We start from the raw sequence: 18,863 nt of genomic DNA on the forward strand, positions 1-18,863 counted from the left end.
TGCGCGACGGAGAAGGGCGCACCAGAAGGGCGGAGAAGCACGAGCTCCTCAGGCATCTTAAAACTACGCTTAGTTGTAAAACAACAAATGGTGATTTATGTAACAAGCTGCTGTCATAAGTGGAAGATTTTTTTTAAATTCACACTTCTTACTCCCACGCTGAGATGATTTAAAGCCTGGAGAGTTGTTGCCTGGTTGTTTCAGACCAGAAGAAATTCTGAGAACTTCATTAAGTATCAACCGGTATCAACATCAATCAGACAAATTTCTCACGCTGAACTCTTTTTCTCTTTCCTTTAACAGGCAGCAGCTCATCCAACGCTTAGCCGGAGAGAAGGTGACATCTGCTGGTGTGGAGGGCCACAACGAGCACACAAAGTACTTACACTTAGAAGTACTTATACTCATTTGTAAGTGCTGTGTTAAATACGTATTTTAGGTACATTTACTTAAATATTTCTAATTTATACAACGTATGAATAATTGTACTTTTTACTCTTTATTTTACAGCTAAAGAAGTTTCTTTTCAGATTAAGATTTTACATAAAATGCCCAGTTTATAAAATGATGCATTCAAGTAGGCTAACACTTTTATGTTAATGCATCAATAATAATGACACAATGATTATATAACTCGCAGGAGCTATTCTTGTTCACGAGTAGGCTACATTTAGCTGGTAATGCTAATGTAAAATTATAGTCAGTGATCTGAATACATCTGGTACAAATATGATACATATTGAGTTTCCATTGTAGTTTATTTACATTTAGACATTTTCACAGCAGCACATATAAAACAATTATTATTTTCACACAGCATTTTGCAGCACTTAAGGTTTCTCAGAGGGAATATATACAGTAATTTGATGAATCAAGAGGACTCTGCTGCCTGCTACCCAGGGAGGATCCATCAATCTGAATAAAAAATCAATGTTTTCACTGGAAATCTCTGTCTCACATTCTGATGACCCCAGTTATTCTCTCAACTTCTCAAATAAAGTAGAATAAATTGTTATTTGAAAATAGCTTCCAGTTTTAGATGAGTTCAGAATAAACAAATGATTCACAGCTCCCACATCCTCTTTGTGTGTATCGGACCCCAGTTGAGAGGAATTAGTAAAACCAACAACAGTGACCCGTTCCCACAGTGTCCGAGCTCGTCCACTGGCTGCTGTCTAGCTAACGGAGGCTGAGGGAAACATAAATCTAGACGTTGATTGTGTTTGACAGGGAGTGAAGGGTTGTAAAATAAACATGTAACAAGACCAACAAACTATCGTTTGAAAAATACAGCCTGGTTTTGTTATAACCCTACTAAAGTTGTAGCACTTGACACAGCTACCCAAACCTGCATGTTTTCATCAATTGAGTAACAGAACAAGCTGTACACACAACACTGACATCTTACAGGTGATACGTGTACAGTGCGTTTTATTAGGGCCGAGCACAAAAGTGCCAGGGGCCCAACGTTTTTGTATGCATCTTTGCTGTACTTTGGGAGACGCCAAAGACATTGAAGTGAACAATAAAGTAAATCTAATCTAATCAGCTTCCAAATCCAACTATAGCACAATTAACAATGTATAGACTAAACCTAGACATTTGATGGAGCAGCTTGTTTGAGGCCTACCATAGTGCCAAAACCAGGGTCAAAGTAGTATCTGCCCATGGATCTGCCTGATAATAGCATCATTTCTGATTGGCCCCCAGCTTCTATGACGCGCCTTCAAGCGCATGCATGGAAAAGACAGTGGTAGATTGAAGCATGTTTAAAATGGAATCAGTTTTCTTTAATGTCACAAAAAACACCTTCAAAACATCAGTATATAGAAGTCTGCACACAGATGTCAAATCTGTAAACATATTTATTTGAGAATTACATCAATTTACCAAATTTGTTACTATATAAAGTAAATCATTTGGATTTCTTTTAGTGGCATTTTACATCTACAGACAAGCCCTTTATTAAATTCTAGTACAAACATGAACATTTACATTTAGCAAACTCAAGATGCCCTGATGAAAACAGCTTTAAATTTAGCTGCTTATAGTCTGCTTCGTGAATAAATACTCAAAGCGGTAATGCTGCTTTAGGATTTACAATCTAAATTCAAAACATTAAGGTGCTAAAGTACAACAAACTAATGACTGAAGTGAAATATTTTGAAGAAAAAGTTTGTTTTGTTTAAAAAAAGATGACACTGGGTAGGACTTTCTGGCCTAAACTGGTTTGAATCCTATTTGAGAGACACTTGTGTTCATCGGTAATTACACATCTGAGCATTTCAAAATGCTGTATGGAGTTCCTCAAGGCTCCATTCTCGAGCATCTTCTGTTCAACATCTAAATGCTACTAGCACTGTCTCCCACATGTCTTTTTATTGGCATTGTGTTGTTTTTTATATCTTTTCTTAATGCCTTTCTATCTTATGTAAAGCCATTTGAGTTACCTTGATGTTGAAAGTTACATAAAATAAGGTACATCAAATGAACTCACGCCTATGTAAAAAAGTGTGTTTGTGACTAATTTCAATAAATACAATAAGCTTGTGTGCTGAGATAATTACCTTCTTAATTATTGTATTTGATTTTCTGTGGTTATTTTCAAACATGTTTTGTTGTACTATAAAAAGCAGGAAATAATAATGGTTGCAGGTCTAACTTTAATGCTGAGATCCTTGTTCACAAATTAAAAATACAATCACTAATGAAATGAAAGGCAACCTGCACAAAATATGCAGAGTGGTCAAACTGCAGGCTCACTTATATTGCTTATAAATGTTGAGATTGCAAAGAAAGTGTAAATTGTTTGACTAAATGTTCCTGCTGGGACTGAGCAATGACTCCTGGGACACTTAGATTTTCCTTCAAGCAACACCACAAACACATTAACCCTCTCGACCTCCATAACAAACCTTCTGCTACGTACACAAAAAAACAATCTGCCACATAAACCTCCCACATGGCTTCTCACTAATCTCAGGCGTTTGGATGTTTCATATGGACCCTCTCTGCCATCTGCATGGCGCTGTACAGAGACACTCCCATTCCCACTGCGGCCATCATCATGGCGATGGGATCGAGGAGACTACTCTGAGGCTGCATCCGGACCTCACCTGAGACCTGCCTCTGCAGACAGGACAGACAGAGAGATGAAGACAGACAGACAGTAGTTTACCACACTAGTCTGATCAGATAGCAGTTAAAGTGGTAGTACAGTATGCTACTTTTTTCGCATTATGGCCACAATATGTATAATGTTTATGTGTATATGGCAGCTTAAAAACGTATTGTAATGGCATATGTTTTGATTGTGACAATCCTGGTAAAATGTGGTGTTGAGTTCAGCCCTTCATACTCAGTGTTCCTAGTTCGAAGTAGGGGTTTTGTGGGGATGTATGCACCACTTTGGTCCAGACTGAAATATCAAAACAACTACTTGAGGGATTGCCATGAAATTTTGGACAGATATTCATGTTCCTCCAGGATTAATTGTAATAACTTTGGTGACTTTCCATCCAGCAACATTGCCAAGTCAAAATTATAATTTGGTTTATGACCAAATACCTGCAAAACTAATGAAATTCCCATCAGCCTGAAGCTGTTTTGTGTTGAGTTATGCTAATTAGAACATATTAGCATGCTAATATGTTGAACTAAAATGTTGAACATGGTCAACATTATGCCTGCTAAACATCAGCATTTAAGCGTCATTGTGAGCATGCTAGCATGTTGACGTTAGCATTTAGGTGAAATGGCTGTAGACTCTTGGCTACAAAGTTGGAAATGTTCAAATTCTGCACTTAGTGGCTTTAAATTGACAAGCAAACAACATGTCATATAGTATTTTTTCCATTTGTACTCGTCTGTGACTGATGTTTCCCACCATATCCTCCTGTTGGTCTGAAACAGTTTTTCCCCTGTAAATCATCCCAGAGCCAAAGGTCAGTGGAGGTGGAAAATACAAATCACTTTGCTTCAGTCACATTTATTTCAGTTCAGTACAAAGGTTTGCAGTTGGTGACTCTGTAATGCATCACTGTTAATAAAGGCAGCTGCATTAAAGTTCTGCTTCTGTCTGTCCTCAGTTGTGTCTGGTATAAGTGTGTTCAGTGTGTTGCTGGTTTGAATTGTTTCATTCAGTTCAGTACAAAAACTGGACCTACAGAAGCTCTGTTATCGCGTCAGCATGTTTGGGATCTTTCAGCAAGTTTTTAAGTATGTATAGAATTTAATTAATGTCAGACTTTGGCAAACTGAAATGATAGTATCAGCGTCAGAAAAGACTCTTTCGTGCAGCCTCTTATGTGCAACACGAGCTGTGAGGGTGAGTCTGAACAGGTTACATAACGTAACCTCCTGAGATGAACTCTTAAAATATGAATTCACTTCTCCTGCCTCAATTTAAAGCATTTCTATAAAACGTGTATGAAGATAATCTGTCAAGTACTAACACCAAATACGTTTACCTTCAGAGTGGATTGATTTATCTGTGTGTACATCGTATTTCTCTGTCTGAAACTAAACAATTTGGGGAAATGCTCCAGCTATGGAGACTAGTCAAATAAAACATAAAGAGAGAAATAATACTTTTTGTGCTCTGAGTGGTTGTGACCGACCTGGAGGAGACGGAAGTATCCTGGTGTCAGTCGTCCCAGTCTGATGATCATTTCTGCTCATGGAGCTTCTCAGACGAGCCAACCTTTCTGCAAGGGAGGAAACATTGTCATCACTCCTCCACAAGTTCATGTTTACAATGTAGAAAGTGTAAGAAAAAAAAGTTTTTAAAGGAGGTGTTTTTTTTTACATCAGTAGTTCCCGAACAAAGCTGTTTCTATGTAACCTCTTCTCTCAAGTTGCATATTTTTATAAGCTGTGAGCGCTTCAACCAAAGACTGAAGTCCTCTCCTTAGATTGTTTTATGTGAATTTTTCTTTAATGATCTGAAAAAGTAAAACTACCCAGTTTTTAGTTGAGGTAAAGTCAGACAAAATGTGCAAAAACGTTTCTGTAGCAGGAATATGTTTTTGTCCTTTTTATCATCTTGTGACCCCTGAGATTCACAGCACAACAAGCACTTTAAATGTACACTTTTATAATTTCTGTACAGTATTTATGTATTGTATTGTATATTGTATATATTGTATTGTATTTATGCTCTATTTTTTATGGGCATTAAGGTGGGTATGAGCACTGTAATTTCCATTTTTATGGATGAAATAAACTTGACTTGACTTGACTTGATTCATGTTGAGACCCCTGGGGAACCTAAGATCTTAAACCACTGGTTTAAAAAAGGAGTGTATTTTGAGACATTTTGCCGTCTAGTTTATCTGCAGATAATCTAGACTATTATTGTATATTATTAAAACAAAACTGTTTTGTAATTTACTTTTAGAAAAGCAAAACTTACGGATAGTGCTCAGCCTATGGAGTGTCACTGAATGCAAAACTCACAATCTTTAGTACTTCCACTTGACAGCTTTTCATCAGGAGTCATCTCAATTCTTCTTTTAACAGTAATATTCTAATCAACATTCAGTCAGCTTTTCCACACCAGAACGTTGAATGTTGAATCTACTGTCATACCTTCAAATACAGTTTCATCTCTCTGTGTTTAGTTATATTTACTTTAATCATCTGTTAGTACAGACAGAAGCCAAATAAGTTATTTGTAACACAAACCTTTAAACACAAAGTAGTTAGAGCTCCACTCATAGAATATCTCCTTCTGCCTGTTGAAACCTGACATTTTCCGTTGCTTTAAACTCTTAAAATATTTAAATGTATTACATTTAAATGTCATTAAAATTAGGGATGGGCTAGCCCTAAAATAATATCACAATATTTCAGGTTATATCTGCGATAATAAAATGATTGATGATATGACAAAATACTGAATATATTAACATGTTATTAATTTCAAGAACATACAATTGCAATAAGTGTTATGGTTTTATATGCCAGCATACATTTGAACCATTTTCCTTCAAATATTCAGTAAAAACAAAAACAAAAAATCTCTCTCTTGTTTTTAATACTTTTTTTTATGGCTAATTAAAATGTGAATATGAAACCAAGTTGTACCAAAAAAGCAGAGTTATTCGTCAGTCTTTAGGTAAAACAAAGTCTCACAGTTAGTTAACAAGTCCTCAGGGAGTTGATGAGCAACCATCAGCGCTCACCCTCACCTTCATCGACGGCTGGAGCAGCTCAGCACCCGCAGACAGACAGGCAGCATGTAAACCCCCTTAGCAGCCTGAACAAACAGTGGCAGCCTGTCGTACTGAAGAGGCTCCTGTGTGTCCCTGCTCTTTTGTACAGTGTGAACGTCCCAGTCTGACGGGACTCAACACACACACTCACAAAGCTGCATGAAAAGCCGCAGCCTGTCAGAGATGATTTGGTCACCCAGCCAGTAAAATGAGTGAGAGCAGAGAGAGAAGAAGAGGCTCTGTGCAGCATGTTACACGCTTGAAGGAACATGTGTGTTAATGCGTTGCACTGACTTATGTAACCCAGAAACACTACAGAGAAAATACTTTTTAACAACTGTCGTAAATGGACCTGAGTGCCACAGCTGCCAAACATATGAGGATTAACTTTTACTGGATAGAATTAGACTTTTGTTTGTATGTTTAAAGTCATTTAGTGATTGTTATTTTGAATTATTAGTATTATGTTACACAAGGCCTCAGTTTCCATGTTGCCACATTGTTCAGGGCCTCACTGTTCATGTTGCTCTGTTGGTTATACTGTATAAACGTAGCATGTTGGAGAATTAATGCATAGAAACCAATCTAAACATTTTAATGATATGTTTAATGATCTGAATGTTGTGGGAAAAAAAAAAACAAAATCAAATCAAATTCTTAAATTACCTATCACATTATCTGAAAAAACACTTACGCTGTTTTATTTATTTAATATACATGAACAGTCATACTTTGCATCAGACGTGCTGAAATAAGACATGTTAGGCCACAAAGGCCAGTCAGTTTGATGCACTGTGTGTGTCTGTTTAAGAGGACTGGAGGTGGACTAGACTACAAGGTTCTGATTGTGCACATCAAGTGACCTCATGTCCCAGTCTCATGTCTGATAAAAACACTTCAGTATCTACAGACGCTGGGAAAGGAATTAGAAGCTATGAGAAATAAACAACAATTCATGATAACATGTTAGTGATGTGCTGCAAAGTTTGGTTTGTTTTGTGTTGGGTGTAGATTAAACTCTATAAGATAAAATAAAGGTGCAATAATAATGTAAAGGGCTTGTATTAAACATCACTCTTTTACAGATACAGTGCTGAAGTATTCTGGGTCCTGTGTTGTGGGTCCCACTTCGTCCTGACCTGCAGCCTTGATGGGAGCTCTGGCCAGCGTCAATTTCACTCCTGCGGGCCCCTGAGCATCTGTCTTCTCTACAGACATCACCTTTCCAATGAAATGCTGAAACACAAAGCAAAACACAGCATGTGTTAATCATCGGTGAGTACATCTTCTTGTTGTTTTGCACAGCTCTTTGTCACGAGCTGGTGAGTTGAGAGTTGGTAGATATATTTGCATTGATTTCCCTTGCAGCTGTAAAAGGATTTAAGGTGAAACAAGTACTATTTTTACAGCCCCAGTGCACAAAAATAACATATTGGCAATAATGACTTCCTCAATAATGATTACTTGTTGAGATTTCTGGCTTTTATCTGGCTCTTTTGTGAACCAGACACAACAAAAGGTCCCCAAATTACACTGCAAGATATTTTTGATGAAGGGGGTGAAAGAGCTGTGCAGAAGATATTGTTGCAGTTCCTCCTGTTTGCCAGTCGAGGACAGTAAAAGTCTGCTTACTTATTGTCAGAAAAACTGATTTAACCACCTTGCTGAACATACTGCAGGTTGTATCTCCTAAAGCCAGTGAGCAGTTCAATCCTCTTAAAAGCTGCAATATAAATGTTGTGTGTCAGTGAGAGACCTCTGTAAGATGAACTGCAGCATCCTCGTGCTTTGGGTTTGGTCTAGATGATTCAAGATATTTCTCCCTCTGTGCTTTTACTTCCTGTACAAAAAAAGGCAGCAAAACATAAAACACCGTTCTTTGTAACAGCAATGCTGACTTGAGGTTATATCTGCGGATGTTAAAGATAAAAACCTTTAGGATCTCATAGTTGGAAGTCTTGGAAACGTAACTGTCCCATGACTTGGCTGTAAGCTCCCGTTGCTTCCAATGAGACTTAATCTGCAACATCAAGACACCAAAAAAAAAAAACATTCAGATTATGAAAACAAGATGTATGCTGTGTCTACATAGATAAGGTGAAGTCTCATAGACAAATTACTTTCGGTGACAATATGCATCAATTTAAATTTACTAGAAAGCAATCAAAGACTTGCACTCTGTCAAAGCTCTAAAAATCTAATTGTTTTTTAAATTAGAAAATGCTTTGGAAGAGTCTGGATCTGCCTCAAAATACACCACTGATCTGTCAGTGGTGTATTTTGGGATAATTGTGTCAGATTAATTCATTCAAGTTTGTGCAGTGGTTCATGCGAAAAAACAAATGACTTTCACAAATGTTATTTCAGTCGTCTACTCTTTGTGGTTACTGCATTAAACTCTTAGCACCTCTGTGTACATGAGCTCCTCCTCGCCGATGTCCTCCTTCTCCTGTAGCTCCAGGATTCTGTTTTGTTCTGCTGCGACCCTCCTCGCTGTGTCCTCAGCAACCTTACAGATCGTACTCAGAGCCTCCTTATCGGGGGAGATCGGTGTCACGCCGTCCAAACTCAGCTCCCTGCTGATCTCTTCCCACACCTCACCGACCTACAGCAACACGACAGACACCTCACTGTTCAAAGTGCTTCTGTGTCTGAAACAGAAGTCTTTGGTGCAGTGGATGTGACACATGCCCGTGGTGTGGGAGATCTGGGTTTGATTCCCACTGCGATACATCAACCAATATGTCCCTGAGCAAGACACTGAACCCTTTGCTTTAGCTTTCAATTGCTCCAGATGTGTGCGACCTCTGATATATAGCAATTGGAAGTCGCTTTGGATAAAAGCGTCAGCTAAACGACATGTAATGTAGTGTGATTACAACATCTTTCAAATTATTCTGATGGTGTAAAAAAATGTAGCAATCCTGCTGCAAATATTTGCAGCATTATCATACACAGCACTGGCATTTTCTTTGCTTAATAAACAGCAGTTCTACCTTGAAGTCCAGATATCTCCTGACGATGCTCAAAGTCACATGATGTTTTCTTGACAGTCCAGGAAGGTCTTGAAAACCTGCAAAAGTAACAAATTATTGTTTTTCACAACATAGTTTTAAAATTTCAGCGAACTATCTCTTTTTGCAAATTAACCGTAGTGCTAATTTTTATCAAGGCTGTCATACTTTCCTGTATACATCATTACAGTATTTTAGCATTACGGTCACTGACCTTGCATGGCAAAACCCCATCCAGCTTTTAAATGATATAGACGTATGTTTTGTTTTCTACAACATGTTTTAGACTACAGCTTTTAGGCTACATGATAAAAACAACATTATCTACATATTTACAGATGTATTGTTTAAATAAGTGACACTGTATTTACCGGTCTAATTCTTTAATAACTTCTTACCAAGTTTGCAGAAGATGGAGTAAATCTTTGACCGCAGGTTCTCTGATAGCTCCAGCACTGCTGCACTCTGTACGTTAGCAGGAAATGACCGCTGGGTGTCCTCCTGCTGGTAATGACTGAGGAGGGGCCTCTGGGGATCTTAAAGTCAAAAAGTGAAAAAGCCGAAAATAAGAGGAAAACCTGTATAAATATGAGATTCAAATTCAAATCATTGGTTAATTCTTTGCTTGGCGTGTGTTGACACTTTGTCCTGCACTTTCTACAATGTGAAAAGTATGACCGGCTCTGGTGTACTATCTACTTCAGACAATAAGTTGAAACATGTTAGTTAAGGGCTGATGTTTACTCCCAGTCACACCTGATGATCTGCCAACCAACATGTCAGTCTAGATACAAGTGACTGCCATATTTCATAGATGTATGTTAACTGTACTTCCTCACAGTCTTGTCATTGACTCATTATTGTTTGTAAAAAATTGTAAAACTGTTTGAACCTCTCCCCCTGGCAGAAGGTTGCGGTCCCTCAGGACCAAAACCTCACGACTCTGCAGTCAGCCTCATCAAGGACCCAGACCCCCACTGACATTGACTCTTAATATTTCATATTAATGTTCAATATGTTTGTTTGTTTATGTATGCACCAACCACCAAGGCAAATTCCTTTTAAGTACAAACTGCAATTCAACTTTTTCTGACTGTGATTCTGATTAAAGTCTGCAGACTGACCTGAGATCCCGCCGTGTTGGTTTCGGCTGACTCTGAGCTCTTCCTCCTCGTCCCTCCACAGCTGCAGCAGGAAACTGGGAGCCGTCTGACCGCCGCCATCTCTCCAGCTCAGGATGTAGGACAGAGTGTTGGGGTTGTCACATAACTCCAGCAGGGTGGCGAGGACGTTGCAGTGCAAGCATCTGGGGCTTGACTGAAGAGAGACACCCAAACAGTTTCACATCAGTTCTTTTAATATTTTGGTGCATTATAGACACACAAACAATAACTTCAGTTAAGCTTCAGGGATTGGAAATCAATCAGCTACTTACACTGAGTAAGTCCAACAGAAGAGACACCCCCTCTTTCGCCAAAAAGTAATCTTCTGTGGTGTAGCAACCCACAATGCAGGACCTGATGGGATACAAACTTTCTTAACTGTGGAGAATCAATGAGTGCTTTCCTTCCCGTTAGCCTACCAAATTCTCCAAAACCCAAAAGTGAATTATACTGTATTGACACTTAATTAATGAATTAAGAAAGCTATACAACAATGGAAAAGCCAAGTGTAAAAAACATATAAAAGGGTATAAGGATGACGTAAATAGTTTTCAATCAAAAGGAGATGAGAGTTTAGTATGTTCTTACCTAAATTGTTATTTTATTGAACATGCAGTTAAATAATATACATTTTCCTAGAGATTAAGTTCAAGTTTAAGAAAGTATTAAAATCAACAACATTCATTACTATCTTAAATAAAGATAAACATAAGATATTTAACCAAAGACCTCTGAGTCCTCAACAATAGTTAGATGCCTGAATGCAACTAAATTAGACAGATTAAAATCAGATTTCTGAAACCATACGAGGACACGAGGTCTGGGTCTTAATTCAGATCCTGAAAAGAAATAATGACTAACAGAGATATCAATATGCCTTCAGCTAAGGAAGACACATTGATGTGGCCAGTTGTAAACTGACTCTGGACATGACAAGTGTAAATGGGGTGTTTCATTATAATAAATAACAAGCCTACATTTCGTTACATATGTGCCTGCACATTTCGTGTTAATGACAATAAAATTGAATTGAATACATTCAAACAGTTAGCCAGTTAATCTATGAAAGTGTGCCGAGGTTTAGCTGAACTGACCACACGCAGTCCACTGTGGACAGAATGAGCTTGTTGTGTCCCAGACCGCTGTAGAAGTTGTTGGAGCCTTTCTTCAGGAAGTGAACTGCCATCTCAACTCCCTCTGATCCAAATAGTTCCTGTAGTACAAAACACCTGTCAGTATGGAGATATTGTATGTCGCTGTAACTGTAACTGAAAATGTAATGTTGTGATCTGAGCATGAGATCTGACTGACAAATATAAATATAAACATAAAGAAAGTTTAATGGTAAAATCATATTAGTGTTTGAAGTGAAAATGAGATGAAATAACAGTAAGTTGTAAATATATCATTATTGAAAAAGCTTCACTTGACGCTCTAAAGCAAAAACATTACATTTATTAATGTGTTGATTAAAGCAGCAACGTTTAAATTGTTTAATAATGTCTTTATTTGGCAGTAACCAAGTGGTAGTATCAAATAAGACACTGTGGCAAACAACACTGACCGCATCAATTTTTACCGGCGTTGTGTTATTTTTTTTTACAGATAAAAACTTGTTCACTTGTCCCATCTTTTAAACGGATTTGAAAGATGGTATAATCACATAGTCACCCCCCATATCCTTCTGTATTGTATGCTGTAAAAACAATTGCCCTCCGGTGACAAAATAAAGTTGAAAGTTGAATTTAAAAGTCACACAGTGGCTGTAAGTTAAACTACTTCTTAGCTGTCTCACAGTGACTTTTGCAATTCAACAGGTTAGTTAAAAGGAGCTTTTATCGGCTTCATAATCTCATCTTTACCTTTCTATGCATGTCGCTCTCACACAGCGCTGAAAGTATCAGTTGAATATCTGACTTTATCTCCAGGGTGACTACATCCTCCTCATCAGGGCTCGCTTCCATCTGCATCAAAATCCCTGAGAAAATACAACAGGTACGTCTGTATTGACCACGTTTATTAAGTAAAATACGTCTGCTGATGTTGTGCACGTTTTAATTAAATTTACCGAGGAGCTGGTTGATGGTTCCTTGATCACAAAGGTCCAGGTGGACTGAGTCTTCACCTACAGACGTCACAGATCTCAGCACTCTGATACAATGTCGCATCTGAGCCTTCTTACTGCCTCTTTCCCCCGTGTCACCCTGACCAAAGAGAGCATCTGGAGGAAAGATATAAGTATACTGTTGTTTAATGAAAAAAGACTACAATACCCAAATTATGGGGGAAAAATGCACTTTAATGGGGTTACAGCGTCCAATTTCTTTATTTGTTTGCATGTGACATGTTGTATGGTAGTTGCAGTTGAAGCACTAAAAGCAGTTGAAGTGTCAGTTGAAGTTTAGCATCTACAACATCTCAGAGTGAGTGAGCGGTGACTCATGTTTGGCTCAATGGCACTCTGACAGGACACATGAATGTTGGAGTTTGACCTTTGACATTTCTGATACAGGACAGGCTCTCTTTAGTCTCTTATTAGATGCTGTCACACCAAATGCTTGCTCTTGGGGAGAAATTGTTGGGTCTCTGTAAATTATAGAGTGTGGTCTAGACCTACTCTATCTGTAAAGTGTCCTGAGATAACTTATGTTGTGATTTGACACTATAAATAAAAAATGAATTGAAATTTCCACGTGTTTTGCAGCATCCTCACCTTGAGCAACGCACCAGTCTAGAATGAGCAGTAGACACGCGTTTCCCTGACAGGACATGTAGTCATCCAACATGAGTGGCGCGAGGGTGGAGAGGGCTGCCAGCGCCTGCAGCTGGAGCTCCTCCTGCTGGACGGAGGACCACTGACGTGAAGCTGACCGAGGCTCAGACGAGGCAGCAGGCAGTTTTACAAGCGTCAGCAGAACAAGCATAACACTTTCCTCTTTATACAGCTATGAGAAGAAAACATAGAGGGAACATGCAGGGTGTTAAAAATGTGACCTTTAGTCAAACAGTTAAAGAGACACTAAGTGTGACACAGAGTGTGGGACTGACCTGCAGGGCACCTAAGTCCTTTGACATTAAAACCAACAGATTCAAAAGCAACTTCTTCATTTTCAAGTCTTCGTTATTGTAGGTGAGCTTGAGGTTGTGGACCAAAGGGTTGTGACTTTTCACTAAAACATAAAGGAAGCATTTTTGTTATCATAAAAGATGTAATGTAACTGTACTTGTACTAATGTAATATTTCAAATGTAAAAATTAGCAAAGATGTATAAGGAAAGAGTGGTCTCACTCTCTGGAAATGTGAACAAAACCACGAGCTGTTTGGCAAATGAACTCTCCTAAAAATAGAAACATGATGTCAAGCAAATTGTGGTGACATATTTTACACCCCTTCTCAATATGTGACTGTAAATATCAGCTGCAGTGTGTTTCCATCATACAATGACATATCCTGTACTCACAATAAGCAGAGAGTTTGGATTTTCCGCGATGAGAGTTGTGATCACAAGCAGATCATTTCTGAGTTGGAGGTCAGATTGTCGGAAACCGCTCATCAGTTGGTGACAAAACGCTTCTTTCAGTGATCTAATGAACAAATGAACAAAAAGTAAATATCCAAAAGCTCTTTGGACAGAATTAGAGCACGAAAGTATTCAAATGTTTAGAGGGTAGACATTAATTCATCCTTGAAGCTTGTTGATAAATTCAAAGGGATTAACATTTTAGGTTTCTATCGATTTCAGGATTTGTTCTCCCTAAGTACATAAAAAGTCATTAAAAGAAATGAACTCTACAAGCACACAATGTCCTCATCAGCCACATATGAAAACATGTTAAGCCCACAGGAGACATACATGATACACTCCATGCTGCTGAGCTGAGCAGTAACCTCCTCGCTGCCTCTCTCCAGCAGGTTCCAGAGGATTTCGGCGGAGCGGAACAGGACCTGACCGGACAGGTCGGGTTCATTCATGTGGAGACAGATCATCTCTGCTCCTCGTGCATTCAGTATTAACGCACAGTTCATATCTGCAGTTGTAAAATGAAATGTGATTGATGTGATTGATGATAAAACAACCCACTGACCTGCTGACATTGACACAAGGACACTTAAAATCACTGTTTTGGTTGTTTGTCTGATTGTTATTCGGTCATGAGATGATTTATGCACTTGAGAGCTGGCTACTTTATCTAATGAAGGAGGTTAGATTGACATGTCTGACAGATCCCCTCCTCCACTACCTCAGTGGATCCAGAATAAAATCAGCTACTGACCAGAGGAGCTGGAGAGGATCTGAAGTGTCTGCAGGAGTTGCAGCTTGATGGCGGGCTGGTTATCCAGAGCGGCCATGGAGAGGAGCAACGTCTGAGCCAGGTCACTGCGCTCCAGCAGCTGCAGCTTGTAGCCTGGAGAGGTCGGCTGAAGCCCTGCAGAACACACATTAAAATAGATAATAAAATACATTTTTGGATGCAAGATGTGAACAGCAAGAAACAAACTAAAGAGAAGACAAGAGAACCAACAATTACAAATACAGAAAACAACCCATTATTGTTTACAAGTGCCTCTTAAAAGGAAATCGGAGGAACAGGAACAACACCAATGACAATTTTTGTGAAAAACAGTGAATGTAATTAAAACAATAGATTCCAAAGAACATACAAATTAGAGTCTAACTGATGGTGGATTTCTAGTGCAGTAAAAAGTATTTTAAAAACATTTGAGTCAATATTAATTATATTATGTATACAAAAATGTGTTAGTGTTTATGTACAAAGTTGTTTTAAGATAAGATAAGCCTTTATTGATTCCCAGAGGGGAAATTCGGGTTGAACAATGAGTTTGACGATTATATTCGGCCAGATTGATAAGCCAATACCTGTTCATCATATCAGCCTTGTGATGTATCAGTAAGACTCTAAAAAAGGTAAAACATGAAAGAAAGAAAGAAAGAAAGAAAACACACACAAAGAAATGAAAGAAAGGCACAAGCATGCCATCACAGAAGCCATGAGAAAACCTCACTCGGTGAAAGTCTAGAAAATCGGTTGTCAGAGTGGAAAGTCCGAGGCTTTGGCTTGGTGAGACGGTCCGTACCGTCAAGCAGCTGTTTAGGAGCCACACAGCTGTAGAATGATTTCACAGACTCAACTATGTGCTGTCTCACTTCAGCATCTGGCACCCTCATCAGACAGCCTGCCAAGAGAAACACATCTGTCAGAGTCACTCATCATCGTCACTCCTGTCGGGAGAAACTGCTTTCTTTTTTAAAAGACCAAATCAGTCTTGAGCAATGTAAAGCAAAAATCAAACTGTAGAAACAGAAATCAAGTAAAAACTGTATGAAGGATGATATGGACTTTGTAATGTCTTGCATTAAAAAGTCACACAAGCATGTCACTGCAAAAACAACTGCATTACCACACAACGATAATGTAACGTTTTTTAAAGATTATTTTTTGGGGGCTTTCCCTTTATTTGATAGTGACAGTGGATAGACAGGAAAGGTGGGAGAGGGATGGGGGATGACACGCAGCAAAAGGCCACTGGTCGGATTCGAACCCAGGCCGCTGCAAAGGACTCAGCTTACATGGGGCGCAGGCTCTTACTGGGTGAGCTAGAGGTCGCACCACAATAATGTAACTTTGACACACAATACATGTAATATGAGTAAGCCTGGTGATATTTTGCATATATGTTTTTGTTAACACATCTCTTGTCCTGCTGCAGGAAATACTCACCAAATGTGTATTCATCCACCACTGAAAATAGTCCTGAAAATGAACTGTTTACTCCTGTTTAAGTTATGTTTGCCAAAAGCGACAGTGCTACAGTACAGTTTAATGTAAAACCATGAAATGAAACTTAAGTAATCCGTGTACCCATGTGAGAGAGGAACTCTATGACGTCCTGAGCGTAGTTCAGCTCATCAGATGCTTTCTCCTTTAGGAAGGGAAGCCTGAGATGAAGCAAATCAACATGTGGATGATCACAACAAAAAAACATCAGTCTTTTCCATGTAGGCTTGAAATATTTGAGTTTGTTTTTACCTCCAAATTTGAAGTGCCTCACACAAAACTGGCACATATTCAGGGTGATCCGTCACTTTCTCAGCACAGATGTTGAGTATTTTGGCGATGCCTGTGAGGTCCTTCAAAAGCTTGAAATAATTTAAGAAGTATAAAAAAAAATTCAAGCTTATACAGAGATAAATCCCAGTGAGGGAGGGGAAATGATGGGGAAAGAGTCACCATGGTAACTAAGGTTATTTCTTAACAGGGAAAATGCTGACAGCAACAGCGATACAGCTGTAAATTAGAGCCTTGGGAACGACGTTTGGCTCTGTGTTCAGGTTGCATGAGAGCAAATCTATTTCCATCACTGTACCAGGGGACAGTAATGAGGAAAATTTGACAATCTGCTGCAGTGTGTATGACACTTTTTGGAAAGAGAAGTCTGCATAATCAGAAATCAGAAGACGGAATCCAGAACAAAGGATACAAAGCCAATTTGGTTCCTCTTCAGTAGTTTCTTCAGTACAAAAAGGTGCCTCTCCTTCAAGTTAGCCTTTGGTAAAAACAGAATATACAGTATGATTACATATAACATAACTTGGAAACAGAAAAAAAGTCTGATGACATTCACGTTTAACTTACTGTCAAAGGATCTTCAAGAAGACGAATCACCTTGATGAGTTCAAGACTTTTAACACTGATCTGTTGAGAAATTACAGTTTAGTTCAAAGTTTATGCTGTCTCACTTCTTTGGTGACAGACAGACTTGAACACAAGTTTGTCACAATTATTTGTTTATTGAAATACATTTATATTGCGTATTCTTAAGATTTGACGAAATGGTTTGTATTAAAATGTGCAAACATTCTTGTAATATTTTAATATTACAAGAATGTTAAAAGATGTTAAAGCATTTTAATATTTCTCCAAGTCTTCTTTGAGTTTTAAAAAAGCATCCACAAGCACTCTTCAGCTTATTTTATAATTTTTTTTTAATTAGGTAAGGTTATTTCCAGATCCATAGTTTATTATAGAAGTAAGGGATAAAGTATTGTCCAACATTTTGTAAAGGCTTTTTAACCCTCTTTTTTCTTTTTCTTTTTTGTAGTTTCTAGACTTAATAACCAAATTCAGAGCTTTGCCCCATCTGGCAATTAGAGTAATGTTTAAAATTGCAACAGGTCACTCCACTTTTATGTAGATAGAACAGTTACATTTTGCCAACTAAATGTGATAATATGCAATCTATTGTCTAAATAATATTTAAAAAATCTATACAGGTATTCATATAAAATATACTGTATATAATGGATAAATCAGCATTGCTGAATTAACCAATTGGAAATGTACCCAGTTACCTCTAACTACCATCAAGTACAGCTCACACATTAGACTACACATGGCATCTTAATATCTGCCCAAATCATCAAACCAACCCACTCTCCTGTGTTAAAGGACTACCTGGTCACTGATTTGCTGTCTGCTAATTAGTTAATAATAAATAAATAATAAATAAATAAAGTAACTACACATTTTTTGAGGAATATGTGAGCATAAACGGAAATAATAAAGGTATTAAAATCAGATTTTGACATTGAGCCCCTCCATAAAATATCAATAACTGGACCCAATGTCCCTTTTCAATAAATATTTAACTTTATTGGTGCATATTCCCATATTTCCCTTTTATTTAAAAATGACATAGATAATTTTGGCTGCATAGTGAGTAGGCTACTTTAAGGACATTTTCTTTATAGTAGTTTTACTTTTTACGTTTTTTGAGTGAGACTTGTGGTGGAGTATTTTTGAATTGTGGTATTGCTAATTGTAGGAGATCTTAACACTTGTTCCACCACTACGTTAGATGAATATCTATAATAATAACTGTTTACCTCTTGAATATGCTGGTTCTTATCCGATGCTCTTGGTCTGAATAACGTTACAGGAATGTCCGGTTTTCTTCTGTGCACAAATTTGCTTGAATCCATTTCCAAAACTACGAGGAACTTTTTGCATTAACGTCTTAACGTTACTTTAAACATTGTCGGTATATTTGAATTTTTGCCTCACGAAATGATTTTGCTTCCAGGTGGTAACGTTAAACGTTAAAAGAGTCAGTTATAAACATTTTAAACGCGTCCAAGTTTACTTTCTAACGTCGGTGTTTGTTTACTAAAAACAACGAGCTAACATTAACGGAAACATAACCTGAACCTGAGTTGTTTCTAGTAACACAACTCTGTTAAAAAAAAACATGTAAAAAGTAACGTGAGTCGTCCAGCATCTCCGTTTGCTTGTTTTCATGTTGCCCGAGTCTGACGGTGTAACGTTACTACAGTTACCATAGTTACCGTGTACTACGGCAAACAGCGGAGCTCAAAACTAATCCTAACACGAAACGCCCATTTCCGCTATAAAACAGGAAGTGGTATTCTCGCAACAACAGCGCATTGATT

The 18,863-nt window shown here is 38.1% G+C and overlaps 2 protein-coding genes and 1 long non-coding RNA gene across 4 annotated transcripts; 1 reads left to right on the forward strand and 2 right to left on the reverse strand.

Moving 5' to 3' along the window:
- Positions 1–2: 2 nt before the first annotated feature.
- On the forward strand, positions 3–2,550 carry LOC144528527 (uncharacterized). Its single transcript, XR_013502907.1, has 2 exons — positions 3–90; positions 304–2,550. It is a non-coding gene; the product is annotated as an uncharacterized LOC144528527 (long non-coding RNA).
- A 429-nt stretch (positions 2,551–2,979) lies between these two features.
- LOC144529268 (transmembrane protein ZNF593OS-like) lies at positions 2,980–4,670 on the reverse strand. The gene is made up of 2 exons (XM_078268266.1): positions 4,620–4,670; positions 2,980–3,129 (listed from the first exon to the last, which is right to left on the reverse strand). The coding sequence occupies exons 1-2, from the start codon at positions 4,668–4,670 to the stop codon at positions 2,980–2,982; spliced, it is 201 nt and encodes a 66-aa protein (XP_078124392.1).
- A 2,219-nt stretch (positions 4,671–6,889) lies between these two features.
- Positions 6,890–18,815, reverse strand: cfap69 (cilia and flagella associated protein 69). 2 transcript variants are annotated; one of them, XM_078267383.1, is made up of 23 exons: positions 18,300–18,815; positions 17,050–17,109; positions 16,895–16,960; positions 16,444–16,553; positions 16,276–16,352; positions 15,491–15,589; positions 14,668–14,820; positions 14,247–14,421; positions 13,854–13,977; positions 13,682–13,730; positions 13,441–13,562; positions 13,106–13,337; positions 12,461–12,613; positions 12,255–12,370; positions 11,487–11,605; positions 10,665–10,746; positions 10,354–10,546; positions 9,628–9,765; positions 9,212–9,288; positions 8,623–8,820; positions 8,149–8,235; positions 7,972–8,055; positions 6,890–7,451 (listed from the first exon to the last, which is right to left on the reverse strand). In XM_078267383.1, exons 1-23 carry the CDS (start codon positions 18,393–18,395, stop codon positions 7,287–7,289), a joined length of 2,775 nt encoding a protein of 924 aa, XP_078123509.1. In that variant the 5' UTR covers positions 18,396–18,815; the 3' UTR covers positions 6,890–7,286. The 2 variants fall into 2 exon arrangements, with proteins under 2 accessions (XP_078123509.1, XP_078123508.1); XM_078267382.1 differs by having other exon boundaries at positions 15,419–15,589.
- Between the last annotated feature and the right edge of the window lie 48 nt (positions 18,816–18,863).

This window comes from Sander vitreus, chromosome 14 (assembly GCF_031162955.1).
Source record: "Sander vitreus isolate 19-12246 chromosome 14, sanVit1, whole genome shotgun sequence".
In the NCBI taxonomy this organism is placed as follows: Eukaryota; Metazoa; Chordata; class Actinopteri; order Perciformes; family Percidae; genus Sander; species Sander vitreus.